This window comes from Opisthorchis viverrini, assembly GCF_000715545.1.
Source record: "Opisthorchis viverrini unplaced genomic scaffold opera_v5_163, whole genome shotgun sequence".
In the NCBI taxonomy this organism is placed as follows: Eukaryota; Metazoa; Platyhelminthes; class Trematoda; order Opisthorchiida; family Opisthorchiidae; genus Opisthorchis; species Opisthorchis viverrini.
The window spans coordinates 308,747-328,683 of record NW_008751821.1 but is presented as its reverse complement, the minus strand read 5'-3'; the positions used below and the strand labels follow the sequence as shown (position 1 = coordinate 328,683).

The 19,937-nt window shown below is 44.6% G+C and overlaps 1 protein-coding gene across 1 annotated transcript in view; it reads right to left on the bottom strand.

Annotated features, from left to right (window-relative positions):
* The window catches only part of T265_07270 (hypothetical protein), a gene marked incomplete at both ends in the record, with an annotated part of 29,019 nt that overhangs the window by 5,680 nt on the left and 3,402 nt on the right, over window positions 1-19,937 (bottom strand). Inside the window, 8 exons of the mRNA XM_009172748.1 lie at window positions 34-261; window positions 1,196-1,276; window positions 7,494-7,698; window positions 11,733-11,899; window positions 12,053-12,211; window positions 13,043-13,186; window positions 13,229-13,394; window positions 14,254-14,395. Coding sequence (XP_009171012.1) covers window positions 34-261; window positions 1,196-1,276; window positions 7,494-7,698; window positions 11,733-11,899; window positions 12,053-12,211; window positions 13,043-13,186; window positions 13,229-13,394; window positions 14,254-14,395 — 1,292 coding nt within the window. The remainder of the gene's footprint in view (window positions 1-33; window positions 262-1,195; window positions 1,277-7,493; window positions 7,699-11,732; window positions 11,900-12,052; window positions 12,212-13,042; window positions 13,187-13,228; window positions 13,395-14,253; window positions 14,396-19,937) is intronic.

The window sequence follows — 19,937 nt, the reverse complement described above, 5'->3', positions numbered from 1 at the left end:
AGGGTCACCAGGAATGATACGAAATAAACCTACTCGATTGTAGAAGTAACGCATTACTGCTTCTTGAGTCCAGGGCGCGTGGTAGAACTCCGCACGACGTTCCTCTTCCGGATGTCCCGGGGTGGCATCGGTCATAACCCAGTAGTCCCTGGCTTGACTAGCTAGCCAGCGAGAAATGAACGCTTGTGGATCACGGCTGAATTCGAGATAAAACTCTCGGTGAACTTTCATTTGATTGATTTGTTCGACGAATTCATGAATCTGAGAAAGTGGCATAATGCGCAGTTAAAAAGCTGCAATCATATCAAAACAACGGAAAACAGCATAGGGAAGAAAGGAAAGTGTTTATGGTGTTCTTCGGCGCTGAAGAGGATTCCGAAAACAACAAGTGTCGCGTGGACGTGACTCATGAAAAGACGATAGAGACAAGGTCGAGAGATGTTGCCAGCCTTGAAAGGGAAACCTTTGAGATATTGATATGCTCATGAGCAGTGTCATGTCAAGAAACTGTAGCGTTTCGTTTCAATAAGATTCAGGGAACAATCGGTGGAGTTATTGCTGGGCAACGTTTTGCTTTTGACATAAAAACTCCGTAAGGCCAAGTGAGTTAGTTACCAGGTTGACCGGGTCTTAAGACAATCAGGGAGCTAATCCGTGGGATTTCTCACAACCGGACGACTTGATCAGTCCTAGGTGTCCATCTGAAGTTCCGGCTTGTTGGTTTGTGAGAATGATAATTGAAAAGTGTGGCTTTCTTCTCAATGCTACTCGTGGAAATTAAAAACCCAGGTTCATCTGCAGCTGAACTATCCAAAAGGGGCTGAGATACTTCCAGATTGCCAAGCCTAAACAAGAACGGTCGGGGTTGGGTTTGAACCACGGGCTACCATGAGCTCATAATACCGATGAAAATTCTTGTTAAAGACATGTTTACCTACGCCATATCGAAACATTTATTTAGGATAGACAAGTGTCCTCATACAACGAGACAAAGTGCCATATATAGAAGAGAAAAATTGCGAAAAGGTGGTCTAACACCAGAGGCCAAGATTCTAAAAGAGTAGAAGGATTTCGAGTAATCCATACCGCCCGTAATAGAAACTGTTTTCGACCCGACAATCAAGGGACCGCGGCCCCAAACGGCTTATCTTAGTCATATCTAGTAACGGGAGACGTTAAGGCGAACAGAACTTACTTTGCTATCAATAGCCGACAATTCTTGGTTCGATTGCACGCTCGAAAGGTAACTGTGAACCATTGTCTTATATACATCATCCTGTAAAAGAAAAGAAGGTACGATTGGGGTGTTTTCTGTCGAGGTTCATAGGTTCGGACGACTGACAACGGGAGAGAAATTTGAGTATTCAATGCGCACTAGTTCCGGATTAGTACACAGTGATCGTTCTTTAGAGTAAACACACCAGCAACAGACTGAAATTGCTCTGTGTGAGGAATTCTGCTGAAGACTAGGTTAATTTGGTCAGAAAAGTGAAAAAGTTACATCCGTAGTAGTGTATGAGCTTGGTGCAACAGAGCAATGCTGCAATTGGGTTGCTGTGGAAGCCATCGCTTCTAGAATCAGAACAGGTAAATATAGTACAGAGTAATTAGGGAATCGTTGTACTGACGCCGGTAAACCAGACCAACTCAAGGACCATTTGGTTAAAAAAATTAAGTGAGTGGAAAATTAGGTGGACATTTATTTAAGCCGCAGAAATCTGTCCACAAGACCCTGTTGGTCATTGTCCTATATTCAAATGGGGCTCACCGGTGCACATGCCTCGTAAACACGATGATAAATTAATGTGTATTTTCGGAATGCTCCATAAATGCTTATTCTACCTAAACGTCCAGAAAAAAACCATCGGGAAATGAACAAAATTCACGAATATGGAAGTAAACCTAAATCGTGTGGATTGCAACCCCACGGTATGGGAAAAGGAAGCTTTCATATTCTTCATTAGATGAAGCAACCAGTGTAGATTTTCAGGGCAACGATGGCAATATACGTCCATCCGAGGAACTGAACCCGGACTGCTCAAATATATCTCCACTGTACGGCCCAGACTGCTCTACGGATGAAATCACTCTGTCGTGTGGTGAGCTTCCGAGTGGCAGGGAGCCGCAAATCCACCGATGGTCAATTATGACATACGGGATTGTCAAAGTAAGCATCGTCCACCGACGACTTGCGAAGGTGTGCTGCCAAAGGGTAACTTGTTTGGAACACCTCACAACTGCGTACTATGGGAAGCACATTTTTTAAATAAGTGGAACGATTACTTAATCACTAGTAGGCAAGCGGACCAAGTTAACTGATACTGGTCGATGTAGCAGTACTGACGAAGCGGACTTTGGCACATATGTTTGGAAGGTGGTCAGTATTTTATCATCTACTTTAACCGATGAGTTTTCCTCAAGCACACCGTGTGAACATAGCCTCCTCTTCGTATTATTTTAATCAGATACAGGGACATCAGTGATGACATTGATGCTTCACTGTCGCGAAGTTCATTTAAGACATTAAAGTAAAAAGTGAAAAGAGGGAGAGAGCTGGTACTACTACTACTACAGCGAATGTTTTTCTGAACGCACGTCTTCCCACGTCACTCTGTCGCGCAAATCCCTGCGAAAACCTCACCTTCCCTGCACATGCCCACCGAAATGTACTACTCTAGAACACTCCCCCAATTTCATGCTGGCCCAAACTTACAATCTTTGAATAAGTGAAACCACGGCTAACTGACGCAATGTCCCATGTGTGGTAACTCGCGCCTCATGAAATCTCTTGTTCATGCTTTTGGCAAACCAGACTAATCGACGTTTGCCTTTCGCGAGAAAAGCTAGTTGTTTTCACAGACTTCCCAACTAATTATAGCTACTCATCACCAGATATTGTGTTGCATTCGCCCCAGATCAATGGACCCTGTTAAAGATGACCGCTGGTTAGTGAGCGTTTCTGACACCATTTTACTGTGTTGTGTGGTATGTTTCAGAAAAAAATGTCTGTAGACAATCATGTGACTTTCCCTTGACTTCGCAACTGCAGTCATTTGGGACAAATCTATACTGGTCACGTGATTGTCTGTAGCGAAACCGAGCGGCCAGAGCAACTGGTGAAATTTGTCACACTAGGGCGGTTGGGGTATGGAATAAGCACGCCCAACCACGGTTTATTCTAAAAAAACCCCGCCGTTTCTCATTCCTAGTCCGTACTTGTTGTAACTGTATTTTCCTCAGCTTAGTTCTCGGTCTGAGCCTCCCAAGCTAGCGTTCACGTCAAAACAAACACCAAACACGTGATTTTGCATTTGGTTGGAAAGTTTACACGACGTGACATGTAACCGATCGACAATGCTGTCACTTACCGGCGATACAGTCTAGCCCAAGTTTGTCGCTGAGTCCGTTTAGGGTGTGCTTCGCAAGAAGTGCTGAAGCAGTCTCGCTGGTGGTGTCCACACCGACAAGATGCACGGATATATTCATTTCAATGCGGTTTGTGGTTTAGGTAACTTGATCGTTACAGTTTGCCCCCAAAACACAGGGCATCTCGCACTAAGTCCGCACGCTCTGCCTCACTTTTCCCTAGCATATCCGTCTCCCATGGCTCTGTGGCAGTTAAGCGCAATCATTTACACTGGTGCGTTGCTGTCGCTGATTGTTGGTAGGGTGAGGAGATTTTGGAATTTTGGTGTAGTAAGTGAAGCCGGTCTATGTTGGTTGGCCGAAAATTACTGTACAGCTGTTCCATCCTTATTGGGAATCATCAGCAGTGCGTGGTCTCGAACTCGAGACCTGCCGCATACAAGTTTGAACTCTATACCATTCGGCCACGAACAACTGATCAGCAGTGTGATTAACCGGTAACTGTCTTCCGGATGTAAACCCCGAAATATGGATCCGCTACGTGGATGACACTTTCTTCATCATCAAAAGGAGTGAACTACAACGAACAGGCCAACTAATGAACAGCGTTGTTGGTGAAATCTAATTACCAATGGAAGATACCGATGGAAAACTGGTATTCATAGACGTTCTCATAATGAGATTACCAAAAGGACAACTGCAGACAAAAGTCCAGAGAAAGTCAACGCATACAGACCGAATTCTCAGCTAACACAGCAATCATGCGAACTGTCACAAGCAAAACTGCATCCGGATTCCTTTCAAGCTTATGGAGACGCACTGTAACACTACGGAGTTTAAAATCAGAGAAGCACGCCTATACAAAGCTCCTAAGAGAAGTCAATACCCCTGAAATTTCATCTGGTGGACTCTCAGGAAACCCGATTCAGCAAATCCAACAGCACAAGAAGGCAAATGGATCACAATTTCCAAAATGACTGAACGGCTGCTACGACAGTATACCACAACCGTGTCCCACAAACCTGCGAGCATCCTACGGAGAACACTGTCAAATCCAGAGGGATGACTGGACGCAATTTTCGGGACCAACGTCCTACACAAGAACCAAAGCTGAGATTGTGACAAAAAGGAAGGAAATACATGAATAGATACTTCTAATTAGAAGACGACTAATTTTCACTCGTTCCTGTGCACGAAGATCAAGATGGACACAAATTAAACTGGAGTAACATTCACGCATTGGCTCATGCCAGAACAGAGGAAGGACGTAAATTCATGGAAGCACAGCGATCCACTGAAGGAGCCATCAACAAACATATGATAATCGGCCCACACTATCGACTTCTGTGAGCAAAAGAACTATAGACAAGCCAAAAAAGAGGGGATTAACACACTTTCCCAGACTAGTATCCAACTGATAAATCAAAGGAAGATAAAGGACAACAAAAAACGGACCATCCGAGTGAACCAAATCGACCAACATGAGAAAGCCAAAAATACATTAAACAGGGTAGTATAAGCGGCTAAACAAACTCAACAAGATGAGACTGCGACACAAACTAAGAACGGAACAATCAAACTGAAGGGACGAAATCACCAAAAATAGAAATCGCCATCACGACCAACCAAACTTGAAGAAAACCACAAAACAACACAAACTGAGAACAGGTCAATCAAAAACAGACCTAAGACACCAGAAAAGAGCTATCCAACCATTCAATGGAGTACGGGATACACAAACCACAACGTATCACAAATCAAGATCGGGTCAACAATATTACAGGAAAGGGACACACCAATTAACCAGTTACATGATAGGATATTAGATACTCTTCAAAGACTATATAAACACAGCTAGGCAAGTAGGAAGCGCCCACTAAACTGCTCACTAACGAGGACTCCACGTTTGCAAACCGATTACAAAGCTCGGCGAACAGATTAACGGCCATCTGATCAACCACCAGTAAACACACCCGAGCTGCCAAGATTTCGACACATTGCTTAACTGACACTCGAAAGAAGCATAGTGCCACCCATCCCCGAATACCGGAATCCACATCAAGTGGTCATACGTGTTGACTGACTTATCGAGGAACGACTTCTCAGGCGGAAGTTACACCCATCGGGTGAATTATATTCTTCCCCTGAGCTAATAATGGATTGTCGATAGTGCGAGGAGAGGTTAGAAGTTCAAACTTGTAGTTGGGAGGTCGCGGGTTCGAGAGTCTCTCGAGTTTCGTGAGATATGCGCTGATGATGATTCCCAATAAGGATCAAACACCAAAACTGGCTGATTGTTGCTGAGGTCCTGAATTCAGAGGCACTAGCTGAAGGTAATATCACGGGTCTATGACGTCTCGCCATGAAAAGCAGGAACCACGGATGCTATGACTAAACTAGTTACAAGTGTTTATAATGGATCCTGAAGACAAACTGAAACGCATCATTCCTTCCAAACTGGATGGTACTCATCAGTTCAAGGGACCCAGTCTTTAGATTGCCTTTGTGTCGCTGTAATCCGTAGGAAACCTGCTACGGTCCTGGATAGACTCTTACATGGATTGATATAGTCCAGAGGAAAAACGGACACCTTTCGTTAGACAACTGAGGTTGAAAATAGGAACGGTTATCTAACTTTGTCGCAGCCGACTCTCGGTCAGTCCTTTCCTTGTGGACCTGCGTAAAAGTTAAGAAAGCTGGAATTCGAAGAGTATTTTTGCATGTTACTTCACTACCTTTAGAAACCTGAACAACTTCACTGAGAAGACTGAAATTAAGGAAGTTGTGCCTCGAAAATTTAATTTAATTTAAATACTGGATGTGAGTATAGCCCTTTTTGTGCGACGTTCCGGAGACCACTAATTGAAAATTAACCCCAATAGGGATACAAGTGCTAATGTTGAACACCGGTGGTTTAGTTCCATACGACCATAATAATGTACTTTGGTATGGATTGAAAGATATCTAGTATGTTGGTTAGTTTACCTGAAGCAAAGTACATAGGTAACTGCAACACCGACAAATCGTGTCAAATGCTAGATAACAACTATAAAGGTAATGCGTCAGAACGAAATCGCATCATACAATGTTGCGGATACCTTACGAGGACAGATAGCTGTGTCCTTTCTAGAGATCAGTCCTAGGGGTTCTACATGCAGAAGCACACTGCTTCTCACAATAGCGGCTTTTTTATGATTCATTTGAAGCCAGTAAATCTTTAGCTCAGTTCGCTTGCAATGACGGAAAGGATCAAGTTCCGTAGTGTTCAGTTCCAAAATTAAGCATTGGCTGGTTTTCGCTCTTTTTTGGAACCACGAATTATCCAGAGCACAACATTCACGGCATCTTCTCCCTTACTTCCCAACGTAGCTAGATAAATTGCCTGATAGTTAAGCAGTGAGGAGGATTCGAAACCACAGTATAGGCCATCTGATGTTCGAAGATAGGATACTCAATTACGCTGAAAGCCACGCACGGCAAGGATGCAGCAGATAAGTTTTGGTTCCACGACAGTGGTCCATAGTGCGAAATTCGAAAAGCATCGCTGCATTAAACTTGAAAAAACACCAGACGGCACCATGTTTCCGTGAGTATTGATCTGACTATTGTCTGTCGAATGAGCTTCGCGCATGTTCAAGTAGTTGAGAAGAGCATCCCTCTGAAAATGGGATTGCTGGTAACACAGTACTTGAGGAATGTGAACTCATCTGAGACTGATTTGTGTTCTCTTCTTCAATCGTCATCAGATTGGTAACTGTGGCTCCATTTACACAGTCGATAAGATTCCGGCTATAATTAAACACCAGATGCGCGTATCATGGGTCACATCGCAGACATACCTGAGATTTGCCAGCAACGGTCAAACATAAGATCACATTGTGCTGTTGAACCACTGCTATCACTCTCAGGCGTTTGCTACTACAACTGCCTCCATTTGAGTAGTGAATGGATATGGGATGTGAGCTGATGACAAATTATTGCCGTTCAGTTCCGGCAAATTTACGGCACATGGTGCCATAAAGACCGGAAGCAACTCGAGAGCTGACTTGATTCATAAAGCAATCCAAACATTTAGCGAAAATGTGGCCAAGGTTGGGGTGAAAGGATCCAATGTGAAAGATACTTACGACTTCAACGTCGATATCATAACATGCCGTTTTTGGTGAGTCTCCTTCCACGGTGATTACGTGATTAATAACGACTGGATCCGGAGGTTGTTGAAGTGGAACAAGTCTACTGGGAATTTCTGCGAACCGCATTCGGGGACAGTTGAAAACCTGTTCGAGATATGGATCACAATTGATGAAGTCTTTTTCATTAGGGTCTTGTAATCTGAAAAAAATCGGAACAGTTATGGTAGACGTTCAGTTATGGCCCAGGAGAATAGACAGTAAAAATCGTTCAACTGTGGCACCCTTTCGATGCCTAACTGCCAAGCCATCCGAAGGAAGCACGAGGGCTGGGATACCGTCAGGTTGCCCAAGCCAAGACAGGGGAAGTCGAGAGGTAGAGGTCGGGTTCGAACCACGGACCTTACGATCAGTAAATTCGCGCTCTAACCACTTGGGCCACCTCACCCAGTAACCACACACACTAGCACATGTAACAGGTTCTGTGTAGCAGACGTTCTTCGTAAACGTAACTATTTATAACTTTTTCGGAACGCCGACACAGTCATGGTCACCACAGCTGCTCTGCTGGAAAGGTTGCTTGCCAGAAAGTGATCTTTTCTGACAGGAAACGAAGGAAGAATGAGTGTAGAAAAACTGGGAAGAAATTTCTTGCTTAGATGCCGTACTGTAGCACATCGTTGTAGACAATGTCACCAACAACACCAGTGCTTTGGTGCCTTATAGCCACTTCAATTTATTTGAATAAAAATTGTGCAGTGAAGAGAATAGAAAAGGAGTGGGGAAGAGAATTTAGGGCTAGTTCACTAAATTAAGGGCATGCGTCTCTAGTACTAAATAAGAGAACGTGGACAGAAACTGACAGTATGAACGCCACTGGCACTGAGTGGTCACTATACACATCAGTGTCTCCAGTCGGGTGGTAGAGGGATCCACGGGCCCCATCCTGAAGGCAGAATAGCACCTACAGTTTTCAGACTTCCTGTAACATCCTGTCTTGACTTCTAACGAGTAACGCTTTGTCCGCCTCTAGATTTCCCGTACCCTTAATTCGGCCCGCAAATACTTTANCGCTGAACTGAGAATTGGAGTGTAAGGAGTGATTTGGAAGTGTCTAATGCTCTGGCGGATGAGACAAGCGTGGACGCTGGAGTTACTGGCAGTGAAGGGCGAACGAATCTACTGGCTCCTAAGAAAAAAGAGGCTTGTAACGGGGAAGGGTAAACAATCGTAAGAGGCGTCAACACTAACATATTTCCGCTTAATCACCATACTGAATACAGTAAGGTAACCCGGCTAGTGAAATCATGAGATATGACATGATATCATTTGGCGCGGTATGATTCAACCATGGATGTGTGTGGAGTATCTTTTTTGTTTGAACACCTTGGTATATATTGTACTCAATATATAAGAACTCCGTGCCACAATGTTTTTCACAATAGGTGGTACTACAGTACATCATGCACTGAGACACTTCTTTTAGTGTTTTCAGTGGATTTAAATTTGTTCCTTCGTCCGGGAGACTTCATTTGCCTTAGATTCCAGGTAAATATTCCTCGCTTGATCCGAACAGGTAATCTAGTCTGGTGAGAAAATCACTACCAGAATGCCTGCTAAATGTTGCACAAAGCGTAAGCAAAGACGAAACGATCGAGATTACTGCTGCATGACAATGAGGTCGATGGAAACTGGTCACTAGCTGCCATATTATCATCGCCTAAGAGTAGGAAGGAAGGAAAAAGGTTGGGAAGTTTTATACCCCTGGGTACAACGATCAAGGGTTGCATTCGAACCTTAGAGTAGCAAGAAAATAAGCACATCTAAAAATCCTCTGAGGAAGAACTCCACCAGAAAGGTTGGTCCAGGGTATTTTGCAAACTAGAGTCCAGCACACAGTGACAGACAAACTGGGACAGTCTGTCTAGGAGGTGACGGCATGCTCCGAGGAAAAATACGAGCTGATCCTCCTAGGATTTCCAACAACGTTCAGACAGAAGCATTAGGAAGATGCACATAGTTTTAGACCAGTTGTCTTCATTTCGAGTTTGCATGGCATAGCGGACTCTTCGCCCACAACATAATGGACTGGAAAACAGTGCTCGATTTAGTGAATGGCAGTTAAGAATGTGCACCATATACCTCAATCATTCTGGCGTACCTGTTTAGTAACTCGTTATCAAGTACCGACTTACGCCCCTATTCGTTACGACTACGCTGCACTCTAGGATTGCGTGTTTGTGGACGTTCAAGACCATCGCAGCACAACCACAAACCAAAGCTGGTCTTAGGACTTCCCGATATACACTGCCCTGAATATTCAGTTTTCCATGACACAAGCGAATATATATTGTCCGCGAATCGACAGTACATGGAGTGAGTTCACACGCCACAGTAAAAAATGCATGCAAACCGATCAACACAATCTCTTCGCCCTGAAGTCTGGTGGGTCACTAATGTGACGTAAACAGCTGATAATGAGCAAATATACTTTGTATGGCCCCTACGAACAGTGGTGTTGCGTGACGTGCATTGTAATCGCGGCCTATTACTGAGTGAGAAATGAACGGAGGTGTCTACAATTGTGAGTGGTACCGGCTTTCGTTGAATAAATGAAGAGCTGTGAGTCCGATCTATGTTTGTTCAAAACAAAGTCACAGACTGTCTGAATCAACAAACCTTTGGTCAGTGTGAAACCGAAACAGCAGTCAACCAGGTGCAGGCAGAATTTGAAGTGTCCTGAGGGAATACCGACGAATATACGCACAAATCACCACAAAAAGCAAGTACTTAGTCCTTCGGTACAGTGAGTCATCAGCAGAATACACCTTGGAACGTGTTCAACCATTTTTCGGGGGAAAACCCATTTATTCTGCGACTGAGTCACCACGGTTGTAGGTTAGACAAGAAGCTTCTGGTCATACGTAATCTGTCTGTTCGCGGTAACCTTTGCAGTGGAAGAAAAAATTCGTATCTCTTCAACACATTTCAAAATGATGAAAATGTATTTTAGAACAGGGAAATCATGACATCCTTAAGGCCACCACAATCCATTCATGTGATTTCCTCCTGTGTCCCTTTCCGTAATCGACATATTGTGTGAACTGCAGTCCAACAGGAGTTCGCTGCTCAAAAAGTATGAAAAATCCGATAACAAGCATCAACAATGCTATTCATCAATCTGAAAAAAACAACGCAAACTAGTGCTGACTCCCCTGTAATAAAGCCCTCCGTATAAGACCCCGACGCTCAGCTAATCAATGGTGAATGACACTGACAGATACGGCTAAGTCACAACGCACACCATCGCCCTTAATGCGTAGCTCCCCATTTCTGTTCCGCCAAATAACTGGACTGATTAAACATCAACACCAATGCAGTCGTTTTTAACGCTTAGCTGTGTCTCCTCAGCTTTTCCATTTTCCGTAGAAGTCGTCGTCATCGTTGTTAGCTGTAATAACCGCGTACTTGTCGTACAGTACAGTGATTGTGGCTGCCACAGTTTCGTTCACCGATGATTCGGGGAGGTGGGGTTGGTCGCTGCGCATTGGAGGCGAGAGATGATAACCTAGTGCGTGGATACAGCACTGTAGGTGGACTGCTAAGTGGTGGGGAAGGGAGCGGAGCTATGCATTGAAGGCAATAGCTTGGATGATTTAGCGCCATTGAGGGCGCGACTGCGCCATGTCTGACAATGTCTCTAACCATTGATATGGCCCGTCTCGGGTTCCCCATCCAGGAAGATGGCAATGACCAGCGCAGTTGAGTTTGCTGGTAATGGCAGCAGTTCGGACAAGCGTATTCTTGGCACTTGGTTTATAGCTGATAAACTGAAATGAACTGGCTTGTTATCTCAACTATGAATTTGAACACGGAGCAAACAGTTTGGTCGTTGGCTTGTTCGCTGAGGTGGACGATTTCATTGCAAACGTTTCATCGCCAACTGATGTAGCATCATCGGTGTGTTGTTGGGGAGCGTGGTGGTGCGTAGAAATGTGTTGGTACAGCCACCAAGCGGGCAATCAAACTGCTCAGCTCAGTGAACAAGCCAATGACCATCAATCCTAACTGAGCTACCAACATTTTCCTCCGCAGAAAACAAGTAGCACGCCCTAAGCTAGTAATCAGGTTGCAACAGTCTTCAAAGGATGCAACAGTAAGGGTCACCAGCGAAGCTAATGAGAACACCCCGGGTATTTGATGAAACACTATCTACGTAAACGGGTAAGCACTTACTTGTGCGTTTTTATGTAACTCCAAAGTGCATAAAAGATTTGTGATCGTGTACCACTGTGAAGTGCCAAAATTCTAGCCAACCTAGGATCCAGTTTGTACTCTGGTGGCTGGTGATCCAGCATCAGAAGTACGGTACAACGGACGTTGCTGTCACCACGGCGTTTGACCTACAAGGAGGGAAAAGGAAAGGGGACATTATCATACAAACAGCCGCAGATGCGGTTCCAAATGGAGAGTAGCAATGGTAGAAAATTGGAGTGAGAAGGGTTTGTATGGCACAGAGCTGATTACACACAGTACGGAAAGCTCATCGATCATACCTGAAAACCATCTGTTTCTGCAGTCGTTGGAGTACGATGCCACTCGACCAGATGGTTGTCTGGTCCATACAGGTCACGGTCCAATTCGATCACCAGGGATTTGAAAAATGACGAAAACTTGCGGCGATATTTGGCATCGTTGTTACTCGGTTGGCCGGGCTAGGTAAATGAGGAACAAAGAGTAACACTGAGCTTGACTGAAGGCTAATCTAGACTTTCTGGTTCTTTGAACACCAACCCCCTACTGAGAAATGTAATATATATTGACCCAAGTGGTATTTATTACAAACGGCATATTCTGCTCTCAGTAAAACGCGTTGGACATACAGACCGCTCTGTTGTATAACATCAAGTCTTGTGCATTTTAAAAGTCGCGAAAGCGGTTAACCAGTGGGCTTGATGCTGCCGATTGGTAGGCGATAAGCTAGAAGAATGGCGAGCGATTTAGTACATTCGTGGGACGAGGAAACCTGCTAACGATAATTCAGCAATCGGCAAACAGAAGGTACCATGTTTGATTCCAACCTTAGACAACTGGCCTTCCGCTTATGCTACGTGCAGCTCGGTTTCCCTTTCCAATTCTGTTCCCTAGTGTTCCTACGTCTGGTTCACGTAGAATCACCAGTGGGGCAATGACTGGCAGTTTTGCTGTCAGTGATTACTGTTCACTGGTTTTTAATTTTGTACCCTCATGAGACGATACAGCTGTTGATAAAAAACAGCAAAGTTATTGTACTGATGTAAAAAAACAGGTCATCTTTCACAGCGTTTGAGTAAATGGACGCTTTCATCGAAAACCGAATTTGGAAAAAAGTGGCTATGATTCCACACATGCACGGTCCTTGCGAGAAGCTACTTTTGACAATCGAGACACTTCATTCTTGTACGTTATTTATTCGAACAACCCCATAAGCACAGGGCCTATCAGGTAAACGGCACGGTGCACAGAATTCCAATGAACATGACAACCAAAAAAGAACCAAGACCTACCTTGTCTAGTAACTGGCCTTCTACTCTGAGTTCCCAGCCTGGCGCAGCATCCCCAGTGAGTCGCTGCCCATCAGGTCCAACAGCACCGGCAGGTATGCCTGGTTTAAATGTACTGCTGAGCATGACACGAAGTTTCCGCTTTACCTAATGAACCGATGTCACAATCGATAAAATAACACCACATACCTTGAACGGTCTTTTCATTGCCTCCTGTAGAGTAAGGCGCTTCCGCATCAGCACAAAATCCAGTTTCTTTTCCACTTCTAGCAATTCCATATACGACTCTGATTCCGGTATGATTTCGCGAATGGTTTTTGGGAGAAGTCGGTCAGCAAGACGGCGCTTTCGTTTTCTATAAAGTTTGAAAACAATGAACCAGACAATGAGCAAGACACATATACAGATAGTTCTATGTTTTCATTATGGTTTAAGGTACAAAAATGTTTCAATCACAATCCATTCTTGAACAAACGACCCTTATGTCAACCGTCAATTTGCCCACAGCAACTTTTACAAACTTGCGTCATTTGTGGTGTCAACGACAAAATTCGCAGAAGCTGGGAGGACCGTGTATACAAGACAGGTATAATAGTAATCCTAAGTCAGTCTAAATTAGCTGCTCAGTCATGGCTTTGGTTGGATAAGGTCCGCAAACGAGGCTAGATCAATTGTGCTCATGGCGTCTAACTCGAGTATGACATTGCGATGCCAGAGTGGTGTTAGAAATGTAGGAATACAAGATGTGTCCATCAGGTACTTCCTCATATTCTTCGAACTTTTCAGTGCGGCGTTTTCCTCAGGGCTGTGCGGTATTTAGGCGCCAGTTTTTTTACTGTCTCACTGTCACCAACGATGACGAGGAAGTAGGCTGACTATTTCACCCTTTCCTGTTCATTTGATCTCCACTGCTTTGTTAGTTTTCATCAGACAACTCCTGTGACAACCTCATGAAACAAACAATTTAGACCTGACAGACTTCGCCATAATTGAGAGTAGACATAGATATCAATCAGCCGTAATTAGCTGGACGTGGTTGTTGAATTTGTGCATAGGGTTTCTTCGGTTTTTCAACAACACAAACATCACATCCACCCACTTCACAGAACTATTCAGACCTGCAAAAGACCAGTGGATTGGTCACAATGAACTGGTTACTAAACTGAATTGGGGAAACATGAAAAATATTTGGGGAAAAGGTCACATAAACGTACGCTGCAGCAGCCCTCCCAATAATCTGATGCAAACGTGGATCAGTGGGTAACATGCGCCGCCCAGCTACCTGCGCCGGAGCTGTGTTGCTCATTTGTGAGCTCATTGGTTGAGCAACAGTGACAGTTGTCGTAGTCCGAGGACCTGAAAACAAAAAAACCAGACAGGATAACCATAACAACAGGATACAAGGAGAACTGAATTCGACATCAACACGTGTGGATAGGCATTCTCACAGGAGAGACACAATAATTGTTGGGACGTAATTCAGAGAGCATTGTTAACCCATGAAAAACTCTGGGTTTCCAGAAGCATCCGACAACCGCGGTTGACATCATCCAAACACGATTCGAACTTACTACTGCCACCTGACAAGTAGCCAGATTGTACAGAATGAACGAGCGCCGGAGTAGAGCGACATTCCAAACCAGGTTTGGAGACTAAGAATGCTCATAATGAAGGACTTTCATAATCCGAAAATTTAATCCAGAAGGAAACTATCTGAAGCAATTCTAGGGATATAGAAGCCCTAAGCAACAAAAACTACGTCTCAATGAACGCTTTCGATAAGAGATGGCTTAGAATTGAGATCAAGGCAGAGCAGATTATTGGCACCTGACTTTTGTACATATTCATCCGACTACTTTGACAATTCATCTGCACTCTCCCAACCCAAGTAAATCCATTTCAATGCTATTTTTGGGAATAGTAAAGACGGAAGGTGAACAGGTTTATAGGTCATTTCTAGACCTTCTTCCAGAAGGTCCAGAAGGTCTATAGGTCATTTCTAGACCTTCTTCCAGAAGTAGGTTTCGACTATCCTATTACATTGGCGCGCAGCCTGACAAGTAACCGTGGAAAGTGTGAGTGGGTTTTATCCGAATTGTTCCAAGTTATCTTAAAGACTCAATTAATAGTTGAGGGAATCCAGCGGTATGAAGATGTCGAGCTGCGAATGATGTTCCCATATTCATTCGGTTGTAATTCGGTCATATCTGTTTTGGCCATCGGTATATCAAATTGTTTACTGTGTATTCGAAACCCCTCAACTTACACGATTCATGATCAGACGCCGCAATGACCCGAATCACGGGTAACAGGCGGTTGAAAAACTGAAATGTGCTGACCCGGTGGAGTTTGTTGTAGCTCACAAGCCACATGCTTTAACGCATGAAAGGCTCATCACTTGGTGCTTCTCCATTAGCGTCAACGATATATAACTCCGTGCAGCGTTCACTATCCCTCTGCTCACGAGGCTTCGCCGATGTCTGTAGGCTAGTTTGCGGTATTTAGTTCCCGTTCATCAAAATATGCTACTTGGTTTGGCTTTTCAGTTTTCTTTATCCTCCGCGTGAAGCACCAAGTTTCGCCCTCTATCACTTGCGCCCGAAAGTCCCCGGCGGTGAGCCTTCAAAATGTAAGATGGAATGGATTCGTACATTCGCGCTAATATGAGCTGATTGTGCGCAATCAGCTACTCAAGGGATTGCCTAGTTGTGTTATTCACCGTCGGTATATGACAGTATATCCAGGTGATTGTCACTCTGTCCTGGATCAGTAATTCTATGCGGTGAAATAAAATGACCTATCTTCTGGCACGTCCGGCGTAACTTAGGAAACTATCGCTGCCAACCGAAGCACCATCACACATCCTACAAGGAATTAGTGTGACATGTCAGTCCAAGCTTCTGTTTCGCGTCGCCGACCGAGAATTTATCGATTAGAAATAGATATGCACAATAAACCGAGTGAGCCAAGTTTTCATGACTTCAAACTCTCTCCCTCCACAACAATCGCTTGAAAAGCAAGATTACCTAGGTCTTCCACTTACTACTCTCACTTGCCTCATTTATTCTGCCACACGAACGAACTCGAAGTTCTGGCAATGGTGATCTGACTAGCGATTTTCTGACACTGCACAGCGGCTTTCTTTGTTTGGTTCATCACTATCATTATGATAATAGTTGGTAGCAGTGCATCAATAAGACAAATTGGCGAAAAAAATATAAAGACCTCAAAAGAGAGTGGAAACAAAAGGGAACTTGGTTCAAAAGAGCCTTATGTCCTTAAAGAAAACGATCTTTTGACAGCGTTGAGATAAAAGCATTACCACGTCAAAGTGAATGCCATCAGCGATGTGGACCCCGCGCTACCCAACCAATAAAAGCTCAGAGGACAAGGATAGGCGAGGTTCAGCTAGGCAGTTCAATTAGGAAATGACAACATCCGATCCATAACCGTACACCCGTAATAAAAAATGGTGCTAAACTGTCATACCATCATGAAGGAGAAAGCGTTAGTAAAGAGTAGAAAGAAAAGACGGGGGTCCTTGTAGAAAATGATCAAAGATAAAGTACCCGCACTTTTTAACAGCATTAAAGCAACCATGTTTGAGCATCGTAAGTTGGATCAACTCCACGCTGCTTGCGAACCGCACCAAAACAAATATCAGCGTGCGACATGAAACGATAACATAAGCGTCACTGGGAATGGCTGCGTGCCATACCCTGCAGGGTTTTCAACCACCCTAAGCAGGATCATGTGACGTCCATCCACGAGGACGCGAAATTCCCAGAGTTCAGTTTGACAATAGCTGCTTTTATTTCACGATGCCTGTCGCCCGCGAATTTTCCGCCAACAATCACTCGGAAAACAAAACAACGCTTTCTTGAGTAGACAGTGGTTTGGCATACGTAGCACATGTCCCAAACACCTCAAACTGGCAAGTTTAGTCCATGCTCCACAGAATCGGATTCTTTATCAAGTTTTTAGTTACGCACAATCTTGTGGCGGACTCCCTGCAGCCAGCTTACTATTGCTATGCTACGGTGACAGTGGTGAACAGACACTTGAAGATAGCCCAGATCCTCGGATCGGAGAGCCCAAGTCCCACAAAAATATTACAGTTGCCTTGTATACACGGTCCTTGTGCTTCAACTAAAGTCAGTTTGGACGCCATAAATGACGCAAGTTTGCAGTTGCTCAGGCCTTGGTTATCCGCGCAATAACTTGATCTGTTACAGTACAACATCGAATTATGTAGCTGTAAAGACACGCGAAACGATCTACAAAATCAAGTTCCGCATTCTGGGAGGAGCACAAAGGGATGGAAAATCTTGAAGACGCATGCCAAAACATAGGATCATCTCCGACATTCTGGTTGTACTCTGCGGGGACAAATAATCGTCAGACAACATAACTGTCATCCGCATTACCCAAATCCGTTATTCTCTCTCCTGGCGCGATTTCATTATCTAAATCCACAAACCCTTGGAGTTTGTACACCACAATGACGTCAATGACAAGTGAAAAATGGACAGCAGGGATAGCTCTGGAGAACTACGCTTGTTGTCAGGAAACTCCTGGATAGTTCACTTTATACCCTAATGCGACTGGAGGTATTGGAGTAAAGGGCATCAAGAACATTTACAAATCCCAAGGGCATATTCCTATGAGTAAAGATACACAGGACAGCTAATATATCAACAGAGTCGAAGATTCCTTTGAGGAGGACTGTGACTGTTGGTCGGCTGTGTAAGTGGCGCTTGACGTAATGTAAAGATATGATCAGTACACCCTTGCCATGTCAAAATTCTGCTTGTTACTTTCGGACTTGCGTCTCACATGTTGAAGATAGGTATGGCAACATAAGGGAAGTCGTTAGTTGTATTGCAGCCGGAACAGTTGGTTTGTGCACCACCGATTGAGCCCAACTATCCGGAACACGTCCTTGTTCTTAAATAAGTACGAATAACCTATCAAAGCGGAACACAAAGATTCCCCTTCATCTTTGAACAACTCTGGGGGATGCGCATCTGGTGCAGCAGCCGATGGTGGTACTTCATCGTCTGAGGGGATCTAAACTCACACAACGACTCCAAATGAATGGGTTGAAAGAAAGACATATGTACAGTGGCCAAGGGCCAACTAAATTAATCTGTACTACATATATTAGATTTACAGTATTATCCTCGATTGAGTCACTTATGGTAGGCCTTTTAGGTCCTGTTTTGCTGATTAGCTGGAGCATATGTACTGACCTCTTCCATTGCCTGAACTCTGTCACACCAAACCACTGATCACATACATACTACGTTCGACCCGTCGTCTAATTCTTCGCCTAGCTGAATTATCCCTCAAATCAGAAGGAGTGAATCGAATCGCATCAAGAAACGATACTGAGCGTCTTGAAACACAGTGGCATCAGTGTGCACGCTAGAAAGTACCACGAGCAGAATTCGGCGATTGACGTATAGCCGTCATCATCATCATTCAGCTGTATCACCCTTCCAGCGCCCAACTGCCATGCCGCCAGAAGGGAGCATGAGGGACGGGATATTGCGAGATCACCCAAGCCTAGACAGGGAAAGTCGAGGGACAGAGGTCCTGACCTTCCGGTCAGTAAATTCGCGCTCTAACCGCTGAGTCATCATCATCGACACAACAACATTAGCCTTCAACACTAATGGTTCACCCCATTCAAACCGTCATTCATTTGAAAGCACTATTATGAAGAAGACAATGAGAGCGGAAGGAAGAGTTAATGCTAGCTTACCACAATCGCTCCAAGGTGTCTATACCTACAAACATCCGCTCAGGTCTGGATGGAAACCGACAAAGAGAACGCCATGGACATCAGCTGGCAGCCATACTGTGTAGCGTCTCCAACAAGGCACAGTGGAGATCACGCGGCCTCCATCCTGAAATGCGACTAGCACCGATAGCACGCAAACACTCCGTAATCTCTTTCATGCCCTACTGCCAGGTCAAACGTTGGCCATCTCTCTGCTTCCGTCACCCTGAACCTGACTCGAAAAACAGCACTCTTTTCGGCAAACGGTGGTTCCACATGCACAAAACATATCCTGACTAACATAGCTTCTGGTGTGGAACACATTATCTACTTTGTACCCACAAAAATATGCGGCCATGTTCCTAGACATGCAGTCATTGAACATGCATATTACTGTCAAGGGAGAGGCACTTGAATTGGTGGAGTATTTTGGAAACTGCATCAATCCTGATTGTAGTGTGACAGATGAGGTCAATGCACGAACCTACAAGACTCGGGTCGAGTCTTTCAGTTTGAAGCACCCATAGCGTTAAAGCGGTGTATTCCTGAAACTCAAGGGACATGTGTGTTGAGCTACAGTATGGGATGTTTTATTGTATGGCTGTGGGAATTGGCCTGTTCTAGCAGCAAAACTGAGACGTATTCAGGTGCTCGACACTGTTTGTCTCAGAACCATAGCTCAAGTGAGCCATCAGACGTCAATTGAAAGAGAGCTTGCGATCCGACCGTGAAGTATGGTGGACACAGAAAGTCAAAGAAATGGAAGAGGCCCAGAAAGCCGGTCATGCCCGGAGATTATTTCGGTTAATCCGTGCGACCGGTCCCCGGAAACCACCTGTGAGTGAAAGCATCAAGCATCAGAATGGAACGACCATCTCTAATAAGGAGGAACGCCTTGACCGGTGGGCTGAATACTTTGAGCAACAAATGTCTTGGCCACCAGCCAGCACTCATCTGCAGCCCACAGGTGAATTAGAACCCTGGACGGTGAACGTGGAACCACCTACGGCCTCGGAGGTTTACGAATGCATATGTTCTCTCAAGCGCCACCGAGCTCCCGGTCCGGATGACCTCCCACCTGCACTGTTCAAAGACGGAGGTGAAGTCCTCAGT